Here is a 14,317-nt window from a genome sequence, read left to right as displayed (position 1 = left end):
ATTATTTTGATGAATACATTTGAATAGAATACAACACTCTCACTGTCAAAAAATGGAATTTCACTTCTCACAATCGATTACATCTATGAACTAAACGCAAAAGCTTTTCAGGCAGAAAGCAAAAAGGGCTAAAAACTTTTACGTTTAGCAAAGACACAAACCTTTTGTCCCTAAATACACTAATAGTTTTTTACTCCACAAATAAAGAAAATCAGGATGCAACTGATTTTTATGATAAGAACAAATAGTAATTATTGCAAGTGGGGTGTTCTGTAATTGATGTTGACAAGGTCACATGTTATATACATTGCCATTATTTTGAAAGTGTTACTGTAAGAGAAAAGCCACGAGAACATCAGAGCTCTGAATTAATTTATTATATTTTTTTCACAGAATACAGATACATTAGGGTTGCCATATTTTGCTTGGGTCTCGTCGGGACATTCTGGAATGGGGATATGTAGCAATAAAAAAAGCAATTTTGTAATGGTTTTTCAGAAATAGAATATATATGTTTTTTTTACTTTTTATGTGATGCTTGAATTTATGTTTATATTTATATATTTTTTTTAAACATGATATTGACTTAATACTGCAACATTGATTCTACAGTTCTGGTAGCAGACAACATTTTTTATCGTTGCTTTTTACTGGGCCAACATCAATTACATAACTTTTTTCAATGTGGTTTTATGAGTAGGAATGGAAATTAAATACTCACTAAATTTCAAAAATTGAAATAAAAACTATTCTACAGAGCCCATCAACTTCCACCCTATCGAGGCAAGATGAGCTTCTATTAATTTCTTAAGATACATCAATTGCTGGAAGCATTTGCAACCATATTTACACCTTCACAGTCAGTACGGCGGTAGAAAATTTATGTCGATTAACAGCGTTGTACTGTGTAAGTCTAAATCGGGACATTATAAGTTTCATCGGGACGTCGGGACAGAGGGCTCAATAACGGTGATAGTCCCGATATATCGGGACGTACGGCAACCCTAAGATACATACATGACATTTACTAGATTAATATTATCTCGTTATCATATATTCCATAATTATAGGGTCATTTATATAGTTTTATTACACATTCACTTAGTTTTTGTCCACCATAAAACTTTATTTTTTAAAACATTATGAGCATGTAAGCCTGAACATCTTTATAATTACATGTTTAAGATTAGTAAATAATTTGGTTACCTCTATCAACAACTACACACTATTTTTATCAATGTAAAAACCACATTCATTGCATCCTATAATAAATTGTTAGAGGTAACTATTATTTTTCAAATAATAGTAATTCAATCTGATGAGTAAATAAATGGCATACTGTTTTCAGTTCCAGTTCTGGCTGCAGGAAAGGAACCGTGCATCAAACAATATTTAGATGATTACAAAAGGCATGCAGACACTGATCTGAATGCTCCTCCTTTTGATGATTTAAGAAATTACGCATTTGAAGGAGGGGGCAGTATAGCAGGGTCCTTAAGCTCCATTGCATCAGGTTGATTATTTTTCTTACAATCATATATATTATTAAATAGTTATACTAGAGGTATGTGTCCAGGCCCAATTAAGTAAACAGCTCTATGTGTAAAATAGGATCAGAATCCTGGATGAGTGTTTTTGACTTGAAGGCTACTCTCAGGTAAAAATCCGGTACGTTAAGAGGAGATTAGCCAAAATGAAATAATGATTTGTCACCAAGCTCAAACGCATGAGAATCTGGATTTGATTTATTTAACTCTTGTGTGGCTATTATAGGAATCTACACGGGATACCAGACTCAATATACCTCTCTTATTTTTTCAAATCTTAAAAAGCTGTGGTAAATAATTCCTTTGCGCGGTGATGTTGTTTCATCATTTCAAAATACGGAATATTCTAAAGTTCAGGCATTTGAAAAAAAACATGGAGACGTGCTGTTTAATAATTCCTATTCCATAATAAGCCCTGTTATAGCAAATTAAATTAAAAATCACAAATACGCCGCTCAACTTACATGCGTGCGTACCCCTATCACTGTCAGTAACCGACTGAATTAGTTTTACTTAAACACCGGCCGCAGAATAGCGTCTTTCTTGTCATGATTCTATCTTCGTGCACTCTTTTATACAGATTTATTGCTGTATTAGCAGACATACATTCTTCGATTAGCAAGTTTGCATAGCAACATAGTTATACAAATGTTACTTTCAAAATCCAGTGTGAAAATGTCATCACAGCCGCACAAGAGTTAAATTATGAAGTTGTATTTTTTGTAATCTTCAAATAGAAATTTTCATATCGGATTTGGAAAGTAAAATTTATATAAATATGCAAGATTTTAATATTAAAAATATTTATCCTAGCCATGCAAAGAATAATTATGAACAAAATTTAAGCCAATATAACAATAAATCAAACACAAAAAACAGCACAAAGATAGGACTTATAACAAGGAAGACAGAAATGCTCTTCTGTGGCCAATGTTTCTGCGAAATAGAATTAGTTGGTAATTGGCAAAGAGCAGGAGTTGCGTGCTAGTAAAATGACCGGCGTGTTTATGATTTTCAATTTGTTTTGTTGTAACAGGCGTACACCTTATTATTTTATTAATACATTTTGGAAAGTGATTTATTAAATGGTATGTTTCAATGTTTTTAGTTTTTTTTTAAATGTATGAGCTTCAGAATATTCCGCCTTTCTCTTGATGCAGCACGATTTTACAGCTCAGCGCCTAAAAGAATTGTTCAGCACAGCCTTTTAAGAGTTAATAGGTAATTAATTCTACACTCTGTGTCCCGACATGGCCAACATGAAATTTTTTTTTTTTTGATTTTCCGACCAATATTTCTCATAAACGATCTGAAGCGTAAGATATGTTGATAATGAAATTTCCTAAGAACCATAATATTTTGTTATTTTCTTATACATATTATAATATTCTTCAAATTATTGTAATATTTTCTTATTCTTGTTTGAATGTAAATTAGGTACCTATGTGAGATTGTAATATTCATTGGTGTGATTATTATTGAGAATTTGCCATGAACCTAATGTTTACTAATTTGTTTGCAGGGACAGATGATGACAGACAAGACTATAGATATTTAGAAGGCTGGGGGCCAAACTTTGTCAAGTTGGCTGAAATGTATAAACAAACACCAGATAATGATATTGATGACACATAGAATATGTTGTCTCTTCCAAAAATATTCACAAACACTGCATTTTCTCTGTATACCATTTTCAAACCCACATTTTGCTGTAAAATTGAGACCATTCATGTACATATTAATGTTATGTAATTGTAAACAACTGTACAAACATGTTGAAATTTTTAAAATGTTTGTAATATTTGTACATAGTCTTTGACTTATGAAAAGAATAGTTATAAGAAATTATGTATATTTATCACTTTAGTAATTTTATATTTCATACTTCCCTGAAACCTGCCTAACAATCTTAAAAACTAATTAATTAATTATATTTTGAATGTTTTAATTATGTTATTATACGACTTTGATGGGTATTTTTTTAATTTATGAACTGTAAGCATAACTGTTCAGGCTCGTTCAATTTATAATAATTATTCTTAAAGCACTTGTTAATGATGAAACATCCAAAGACGTGTCCTTCCAGAATTATATTCTTAGTGATTTCAGGTAGACAAATCACAGAAACATATCTCAAAAACTCGCTAAGACGCATTACATACTCAACAAAACTACATCTAGTAATTCTAATATAACAAGGAAATGGGCGTCCTACCACGAATGTCATCTTGAATGCACGACTCTAGACGTTTTATCGATTCAAAGATCTAATATTTTTTGCATTCTTTCTTAATGAAATTGAATTTAAACCAAACAATATTCAAACATTTGTAGAGATACAAATCCATTTTTGTTTTAACTTTTTTTTTATTTGTTTTAATATAATATATGAAATATTATATATTGTACGAAAAACATTTAAATTAAAAATATAGGAGACTGAAGTTAGGATGCACAGTTAAATGTAACTATGGTATATAATAACACTTTTTTGGTATCCTTTGTATGGTATATAATTACAAGAAGGTAAAAACATGCCAAAAAACATATTTATTTTTATGCAATAAAGTCCTTAAAAGAGTTATATAATTTCGTCTTTCTTTAAAGTTTTATTTACACATTCGCGGTTATGCCGGCTTTAATAGCCTTAAAAATCATGTCTCTCATTTAGAAAATGACTGATAGGCTGTAAAATTTAGGAAATGATGAAAAGACGGCTACAGCCTATGTGAAACAAAAATAATTATATGGTATTAGATATTGTGTCCCTGTAAAAAACAGTCATCAATAGTGTCCCAGTATGCTAACCAAATAAGATTTACTTCAAACCATCAACTATGGTCTAATCAAAACTGAAATATTCCAAAAAAGTTATTATGTATGTCCATATGATTGAATCCTATGAAAACAAAGTCTCCGCGAACGTGTTAATTTACCATAATTTATTTTTAATCTCTTATCATAGAGAGATATTTTTTCATATTTCATGTCTATGCCTTTCATTATTTTTCTTTGGAAATATTAGAAGATGAACTTTTTATTAGACTGCAAACACATTTATCTGTTTACAGTTTATTGTAATCGCATCACAAGTATGGTTTTTACCATAGTTTCCTATTCATATTTCTTAAAATACAAAAAAAAAACATTTGAAATAATCGCACAAACAATATTGAATTGATTGAAAAAAGATACACCATCATCCATTAAAAAAAGGTTTTTGTTTCACCAAATATAAATCCATGGCATTGTCTCGTCATATTTTTTAAAATCATATAAAAAGGATATCAGCATAGCTTTTCTTGACTAAACATTATTTGCTTTTCTCGGCTAAATCTTAAAGAATTAAGATTAAAATGTCTTCATCATCTTTAATTCAAAGAGCCGTCATTGAGATATTATTTTTTTCCTCGTTGCGTTTTTTTTGTATGTCCTAGCTATCCTAACATATCAAAATAATTCAATAAAAGATTTTATTTATTGGTAGTTTATTATTGTTTTCAAAGCATTTATTTTTCAAATATTTTATTTACTAATTCATCCTCAATAAATAATATAGTATATTCAAGATTTATTTTTAATAAACTTACCTATGTTTGACCAAACATTTTTATTATAATTTTTTGATGACTTTTAATTTATAACATCGTTATTTACTAAAAAATGATAATTTGTTAACCCATGTGCATCTGTTATCTTCATGCAGTTTATGAATATATTATAAGTAATGTGATAATAGTTATTAAAATATTAGTAACTGTTTTGTAAATAACGATTATTTTATATTCTACTCGTTTTTATTGATTTTATACTGTTATTTTCAAGAACTTGTTTTTAATATTATATTGATCGGGGTTATGTAAATAATAATATAAAGTCTTGATTTTGAAATTGAATATCTACAACAATGTTACTTCAACTATCTGGAATGATTTGGTAAAACCATATTGTATAGTAAAAAAAATAATAAAGAAAATTTTAATGTTGAAGTACATTATAAGAAGAGAGTTTTATTTTAATAATCCTCCATGTAAAAACATGTTCCTCTTAAATATCAATTTTATTTTGGGTACAAACTACAAATAGATATATTTTAATGGGACCGACAATCAATAACTTCTTTTTTTTCTTCTTATTTAATGCAATGGTAGTAACTGAAACATCAATAAATATAGATAATCATAAAATTGAAATTGTACAGGCTCATAAATTATTTTTGATTTTCGAAATATTGCTGTTTTTTTTCTCTTGAATGAGTTCAAAAGAATTATATAAATATACAGCATGGGCAGTACATTCATAGAACTCATGGACACATTACTTCCCCTAAATTTATCCAAATAATGTTTATAACATATTATATGTTTAATAAATTGATTATCAGTCTTAATTTAGATTACTATAAACCACAGATATTCTATTCGGTGCTATAAACTAATAATACAATCATAATTATGTTAATAGTCGCAATAAATTGCGGAGTAGTTTAACTATCGCCGTAATACATTATTTACTGTACATATTTCATCTAATTTTGACGTGATTCGGCCGCAACGTCATTTTGTGATGGAATAGGAATACAAAATAAAACGTAGAATTTAATTCAAACATTACATTCCAAATTCTGTTTATTTGATATAGTAAATAATTTAAATAAGAAAAAAGTTTATGCACTTTGTTTTTTTTTCGAATTTAAACCTGTAGTTGCGACTTTTTATGCTACCATTAAGTGACCCTGCGCATAAAACACTATTTTCCACCAAACACAAGATAAGTTCTGGAACCTCAGCTGAATGAAAAACTCAGGAAGGGTGCTTAGTGCCACATCTAGTATACGCATATATATCAATGCCAGTTCTAACGGACATTAATATAATATATGCATCTATGTTATTGTAGGTAATTCATAAGTCTATATAGACTTTTGAAAGACTTGGTGGATAGAGGTAAGTATTGAAATACGTGAAATGTCAGTTTCAAGCGGTATCTTAGACACGATTAACTATGATAAATGCATATCAAATGAGCATTTGAAAAAGCGATTAAAGAAGTACTTTCTAATATAAAGGGTAAGTGAAGGTATTACTTGCAAACTCGGCAAAATCCATCGTTCTTTATTTTGAGCAAATCACAAAAAAACTGATACAATACTTGACTTCAACTTTTTTTAATGAATTATTTTTATTATAATCAGTATATATTTTATACGTAGGCAGTGATGTCATAAGCATGATTATATCAAGAAACAGTAGTGAAATATTCAATTCAATTTTATAAATTACCAACTTTGCAACTCTAGTAGAGGTTGCCATGTTTGCAACAAAGACGATAATTCTTAAATAACGTCTTAAATATTAAGCTGTATTTCTAACTGACAATGTTAAAATTGTTGTAAAAAATTGGATTCTGAATAAGTTTCAATTAATATGCAGACATTCTGTCCAATTCTTTACCATCTTATAAGTCCACAATATCAAGTTTATTTGTAGCTGCTCGTTAAGCTATTATTGACAATTCAATTTAATAAATTTAAAAAAAATACTTGTTTATTTTTATTACCTTATACTTGTTTTTTATTTTTTACTATTATATCAAATTGCATTGTAGTATTGGCAAATACGTATTTCATAGATACATATTTTTATTTCTTTTTTTTTCGCGACAAAAAAATGCTTGCTTGTTTATTAATTTCACTTAAAAACGTCTTTCTTGCTTACCGTAACACTGTATTTATAGTTTGCTTTGCAGAATTTATTTCATAAGCTTATATCTTTGCATTTTTTGTTTATATGCTTACAGTTTTTTCTTGCATACCTTTGTTATTATTGTTTTTTTTTTTACTCCGTAAAACTTTTATCATATCCTTTTTAACTAATGTCACATTTTTTTTCTGTATATGCTGTTAATTATTTAGTATGTTAGCATGTATTTCATTTTTATTTTTTTGTAAATGCCTTTTGGGAGTTAATAAACAGAATAAATTAATAAATAGATATCTCACTTTTTTTAAATTTTGGATTTTGCCGGGTTTGCAAGTAGTACCCTCAATTATGTGCTTTACGTAGGTAGGTAGGTATATATCATTGCAATCTTATGATTCTTGTGTGCGAATCTGAATTATCTTCCTAAATGTAATTCATAATACATAGAAAAACACCACAATAATGAAATCGGTTGTATGTTAAATAATAAAAAATAATGAAGATTTACAACTCGCGTTATTTTTCAATAAAAATATGCCTGCCATCTGTGAGTAGTTTTCTAAACGACAATAGCCTATTTACATAAATCAGTAAATAGATGGCGCTAGTAAACTATATTTCATTTTTAAAACGTTCTACCTATAAATAATTTAGAAATATTTATTAAATATTTATGATGTAATAATTAAGTAATAACATATTATTTTTCTTTAAAAATAAGTCAAAAATAGTTTCGTTTATTTATAAATCATGAAAAATTTCAAATAATATTAATATTTAACTAGGTAGAAATAAAATACACAATTATTTTTGTTTTTAGTCAACTTTAAAATATTGGTCGAAATATTTATAAGCTTACATGTACATATTACATGTTTACAAAATTAAATAATTTCTATTTATCAAACCAAATAATATTACAACTGGAAACCACAACGGAAACCACACAGACATCACAAAATCTGCAGAGGAAGTTCAGTGGTTTTTTTTGAATTTTTTATTTGTTAAAAGACTGTTAAACTAAGTCATTTTAAAAAATTTTTTTTTTAATTTTTATATATCGTATTATCGGCGCTACGATTTTTCAAAGTTTTGTATTTCTGAAATAACTCCGCGTGTAACGTCAGAGGTTCATTTCCGCCCATTCTCTTTAAGTTCTTCCTATTGGCCCAGAAGCGACAAGCAGACCGGAAATCTTCCATAGCTCTCAGATCATAGGTTGATTCACATGAACCAGTGACGTCATTTAAAATAGTGCGTTTTTATCAAAATATTTTTTATTATTTTTTCTGTACATTTTCAAAAAACTTTGTTCTACAATTTAATGTTCTAATTTTTACCCCGCGTAAGAAAACATTTTTTGTATCCAATTTCCCGTAGGGCTGAAGTTCCTCATTATTACTTTACACCTCTATCATGCATAAAACACGCGTTGTCATTTTTTGTCTCAAATTATTTAAAAATCCAAAATTAAAACAAGGAAAATGTTTTTATAGGCTAAGAAGCCATAAAAACGTATTTACACAAGAAAAATCACATTTCAAAAAATTATGATTAATGTGATTTCATCAGGAATCGGATCCGGTACGTCAATGCGTGAGGCAGCTTTGCCAACTCTGCCGATTTTCCGGTAGATCTGTTGATTTTGGGGGCATTCTATTGATCTGGCTAATTTTTGGGTAATTCTACCGATTTTTAAATATCTTAAACAGTTGGCTATTTTACATAACATAACAGCAGACCCTTCCCCGCATTTTGTTATGTGCAAAACTGCTTCGTACAAAATCAGTTTTTGACAGCGTTGCTCGTCACAAGTACCAGTTTATAAATTTATTTTTACTATCATGAATTTATTTATTTTATTTTATTGCATTATTTCATTTTTTATTTACATTAAGTGTATATTTTTTTAATTTCATTTTATTTTATTGTCTTTTGTTATTTTTTTATTGTTTTATTTTATTTTATTTAATTTAATTTAATTTAATTTAATTTTATTTTATTTTATTTTATTTTATTTTATTTTATTCTATTTTATTTTATTTTATTTTATTTTATTTTATTTTATTTTATTTTATTTTATTTTATTTTATTTTATTTTATTTTATTTTATTTTATTTTATTTTATTTTATTTTATTTTATTTTATTTTATTTTATTTTATTTTATCTTATTTTATTTTATTTTATCTTATTTTATTTTATTTTATTTTATTTTATTTTATTTTATTTTATTTTATTTTATTTTATTTTATTTTATTTTATTTTATTTTATTTTATTTTATTTTATCTTATTTTATCTTATTTTATCTTATTTTATCTTATTTTATCTTATTTTATTTTATTTAATTTAATTTAATTTAATTTAATTTTATTTTATTTTATTTTATTTTATTTTATTTTATTTTATTTTATTTTATTTTATTTTATTTCATTTTATTTTATTTTATTTTATTTTATTTTATTTTATATTGTTTTATTTTATAAAAACGAAAAGGTCTGTATAAATTTCAATGGTCTTCTTCGTCAAATGAGTTTGGTTGCTTTTGGGACGACCTAATATTTCGGGATCGAAAGTTATGTCCCGTCTTTTATAAACATCCGTATAATATTAATAGAGATGACGGAATGCGCCTCAAAACATCATGATACCCGGCATTGCACATAACACATAAACCGATACGGCACAAACCTACCACAAATTTGCAGAAAACTCCCACAGCACTAGAAATTTAAAAAATCTTTAAAAAAAGCTCCGGAAATGTGGTCATCTTTAATAAATTAAAATGGATGAGTATTTGAATTTTATAAATTCATTAATTTCAAAATACTTGTAGCAAAAACATGTTTTGAAACGGAATGTTACCTGATTCATTTAAATTTTGAATAAGGTATAATTTAATATTAACTGTCTGTTTTCTGAAAAATTGATAATTTTAAGTTGAGTTGAGACTTAAAACAATACCCAAAATTACTTTAATATATAAATGAATTATTTTTAAAGTTAGTATACCAAATGAATTAAGTGATTTTTTTACGATTAAGTACCCTTATATAAATAAAAAATAATATGTTCGATAATCACACATCCTACATTAGAGTTTTACTAGGGCTGGCTGTTTTCTGCAAAATGCACATTTTAGGTCGTGTGTCGTGTGGTCAGCCAGATTTAAAAATCATTAAACCTGGTCAAATACATCATTTAATTCTTTTTTGTATTATAAAGAAAACAAATGTATGCATTATTGATCATTTGTCGAAGAAATTAACATTCTAACTGATGCATAGATTTAATTATTCACTCTTTTCGCAAATTGCTATTATCTTAGTTTCACTTTCATATGGCTTGGCTGCTTTCTGCAGAACTACGTTCAATTGTGTCCGTTTTTTTCCAAATTTAAAATGAGCACCAAAATTATAACAAAACGGTTAAGGTTAGAAGAAAATGTTCTGCTGTACAAGATATTGTGTTTGCTTTTACGTAACATATATTATTTCATTTGATTACAAGTCTTCAAAATGAAATGTTAAGTAAACGAATGTGAGCATTTTCGATACCTTCAGAGGAACAGAACAGAAGTTCGCGTTCAATCGAGGGAATAAAGTTTTCAGAGATGCTCCCGACATTTGCGCCGATATGGTGAAAATGATGTAAATAATTTACTAATTGCTGTAATTTTTTTTGTGTCCTCTTTTTATATTCATTTAGAAAAAACGGACACAACTTATATTTACACAAATACATATTGTGTATTGTTTACGACTCAACTACTCAAACACGTACATCAAACAGAAGGCGACTAAACTACTCATAAATGAGTAGGTTTACGTTTTGACCCATTAGTTTCTTCGTAGACGTCGCTCAGTACGCAACTCCTGATTTGAATTCAACTAAGCCGTGTTGTGTCTTTTTAAAGTTTAGAAATACTGCTAGGATCTTAAAGAAACAGGATGCAATCACATTTCACCTGTAATTTGCAAATGAATGTGAATATAACAAATGCATTACTTAAAAAATTAATTATTTTTCCATCTGTCAGATTGTCGAAGAAACAAAATGGAAATTTCGTTAGTGTTGCCAGGGTAGTAAATTTTTTTACCCTACTTTGCTCATCTAATGAAAGAATTAATGAAAATTAGACCTCAGATTAAACAACGCCGTGGGGGACATTTGAACGACATTATCTTTAGAACATCAAATATTATTTAACATGATATAAAAATATCCGTTTTATGTCAAATAAAATTTGTTTTATATTTTAAGTTCAAAGTTCATAATTCAATTACTCTTATTAAATGACCCTTTACTTATCTACTCTGTTGTGTCAATCAATGTTTCCGCGTGCACAATAAAATTGTAGAGAAATTAACATATTACTTTTTGTTTACCTTACATTTGTGTTATGATTTTTTCCCCACCAAGCAACATTACCCGGCGACTTCACGAATGCGAGCGGCAAAAGTAAGGCGGAGTGGGGGAATTATTGGATACAGTCCGATGTATTCAAATATGATTCTACGCTCCTTCTGGACTATTCTTAATTCTATGGTTACCAGACTGCGAACAATTTATTATCATAAAGCAAATTTGTAAAAGATAATTTTATGTATTATTATATTATGTTATAGCATAAGTATTTTACTGACTGGACAGTGAAAAAAAAACAGGTACTTTTATTAGGCAGACCAAAAATAAATAAATTAAAAAATCATTTGGTAATTAAGTCAATTAATATACGAGTAGCTTATTAATAGAAAGCCGGGTAAAATATCTACCTTGTTTTATTTAATAATCTGTCAGATGGTAAAATAATAAAATTCTTAAATAATATTATTTGTCAACTCGCTACTTACACATGATATGTGATGCCACCCTATTTTCCTTTAATCCCAGCAGTATTTTGACACTTACAAACGATACAACACGGCATAATTGAATTTAAATCGGCATTTGCGTACTAAACTAAAGTAACGACGTCTATAGAGTAACTAATGATCAAAACGTAAACCTACTCATATATGAGTAGTTTGGTCGGCTTCAGTTTGATGCGCGTACGCGCTTTCTGGACTAATATAATTATATCGTAAGACACTTCAGAATAGAGATTTACTATTTAAATTATGCCTTGTAAAAAATATCTACCTACTGTAATTTGTTCTTAAATCTAAAAATATTTACCCTCTTACGATCCAAAATCATCATTCAAAATCATTGTGCAATTATAAGCTTCAATATTGAATATAGCAAAAATCATCCTTCGTAGGAAATTGAATTTTATCCTTTTAGCGCGCTCCTAAGAGTGTAGCGTGATATTTTATTTTGTATGTATTTTTTTATTCAGCCTTTTTACCGAAATATCAGCTCGCAAACAAGTAATATGTATTTATAAATTACAATAAGCAAATAAATAGAAAAACCAGAAAAGACAGTGAATAACGATTAAAAATAATTCGAACATACAAGAGTACCAAAAATTTAATAATGTTTGTAATAATAAACATATAATTTTTCTTACTTATATTTATGCATCAATTTTATTTATTGTGGGTATGTTTACTAATTTATATTTATTTTTAATAAGTTTAAATTATTATTATTATTTGAAATTTTTAAGCATCATTTAATGGAAAAAAACACATGTTAAAAAGAAGGTCCTGCCTTAACACAGAAATTTCCTAGCCGGGACCTGAAACAAATAACCGCATTGCAATTGAAAACTATGAAATAAATAAATAAAACGAATAAATTTTCACGTAAATTGAAACGATCAGAAAAAACCCACCAAAAACCAATAATGCCAAAAGAAATATATATACAATATAAATATCCGTCAAAATTACGTAACAGATAGAAAATAAAAAATGATCCAAATATATATTATTTAATAAAACACAAAGAACTAAATATAGTTAGTACCGTTTTATAAGCCAAATCCTAAGCATTCATTTCTCTTTTGAGCCTGATATTTTTTTATATTTTTTAAATATTTCATAAAAGCATATTATATATTTTAGGTATAGTGTAGTATTTGATAGTGAATTTTAGGAGAACTAGTCCATTTATACTAGTGATCCGAGTATTATATACTATACATAATTTTAATTGTGTAAGTATTGAACCAGGTTAACGTTTGTATTACTAGAAAAAGCTCATGAAGTTATGCGTATCTAACAATTGACATGAAAGGTACAAAATATTATTAAGGATGGATGTCAATTTTTGTATGTTTACTTATAATGACATCTGACGGCAGTTCACAGGATCTTCATTTCTGTTTAATACAATTGGACATATAAGTTTTACTTTCTAAGATAATTAAACAAAAAAAGGCGAAGAGTGAATGTCAGTTAACTACTGGAAATAAAGCGACAATTTAATATTGATGAAAACCATTTTAGATTAAATAAAACGGTATGGGCTATTTACATTAAACATGTTCCTTCATATTTAAAAGTTTAATTATATGTTCAAGAGGTTCGAAAACATAAAAACGTTATGTCTTGGAATTCTTTTTTTGACATACGTCCTTTATGTCCTGTATCTTTCATTTGCAACTTTTTCATCGGCCGATATTATCATGTTTTGGGAAAAGGTTTAAATATTAAAAAAAACATGTATTTATCGAAGAATATGAATAACATGTAATTTAATTTTCTGTACTTATGTAGCTTTAGACCTAAATGTTTTTTTTTTTTTTTCAGTACTTTATAAAATTTACGACGTATCACGTATTTACGATCAATCAAAGATGCATACATAATCCAAGGAGTTAGCGAACAACCCTGCCGATTTTCTTTGGTATTCCCCTCAAAGGAAAGAAGCCATCGCATCGCGGAGGGAAACTACCCAAACGGGGGGCGCTAACGACTCCACCGCACACAGTGAGAATTAAAATGAATATTTAATGCTAACAGCAGATAACGTTTCCAGGCGCTTCGTATCCTTTACGCTACAGATACGAGATGCTTTTACGAAAGTGGTTGAAAAGCTATACCGGGTACTAAGCTCGTCGGGACGGTGTTCACGTGCGCGCGCGCTCCCGCTCGATATGCGTTCCGCCAATCCGCTC

General features: G+C 28.0%; 1 protein-coding gene across 1 annotated transcript in view; it reads left to right on the top strand.

Moving 5' to 3' along the window:
• Positions 1-3,306, top strand: part of LOC148278769 (neural-cadherin-like) — a 63,486-nt gene extending 60,180 nt beyond the window's left edge. Inside the window, exons 8-9 of the mRNA XM_088230908.1 lie at positions 1,349-1,513; positions 3,070-3,306. Coding sequence (XP_088087034.1) covers positions 1,349-1,513; positions 3,070-3,182 — 278 coding nt within the window. The 3' untranslated portion in view covers positions 3,183-3,306. The remainder of the gene's footprint in view (positions 1-1,348; positions 1,514-3,069) is intronic.
• The last annotated feature ends 11,011 nt before the right edge of the window (positions 3,307-14,317 follow it).

This window comes from Micrasema longulum, unplaced genomic scaffold, assembly GCF_059751315.1.
Source record: "Micrasema longulum isolate JH-2025_06_02 unplaced genomic scaffold, ASM5975131v1 h1tg000828l, whole genome shotgun sequence".
Classification (NCBI taxonomy): Eukaryota; Metazoa; Arthropoda; class Insecta; order Trichoptera; family Brachycentridae; genus Micrasema; species Micrasema longulum.
This window is presented reverse-complemented; position numbering and strand designations above follow the sequence as displayed.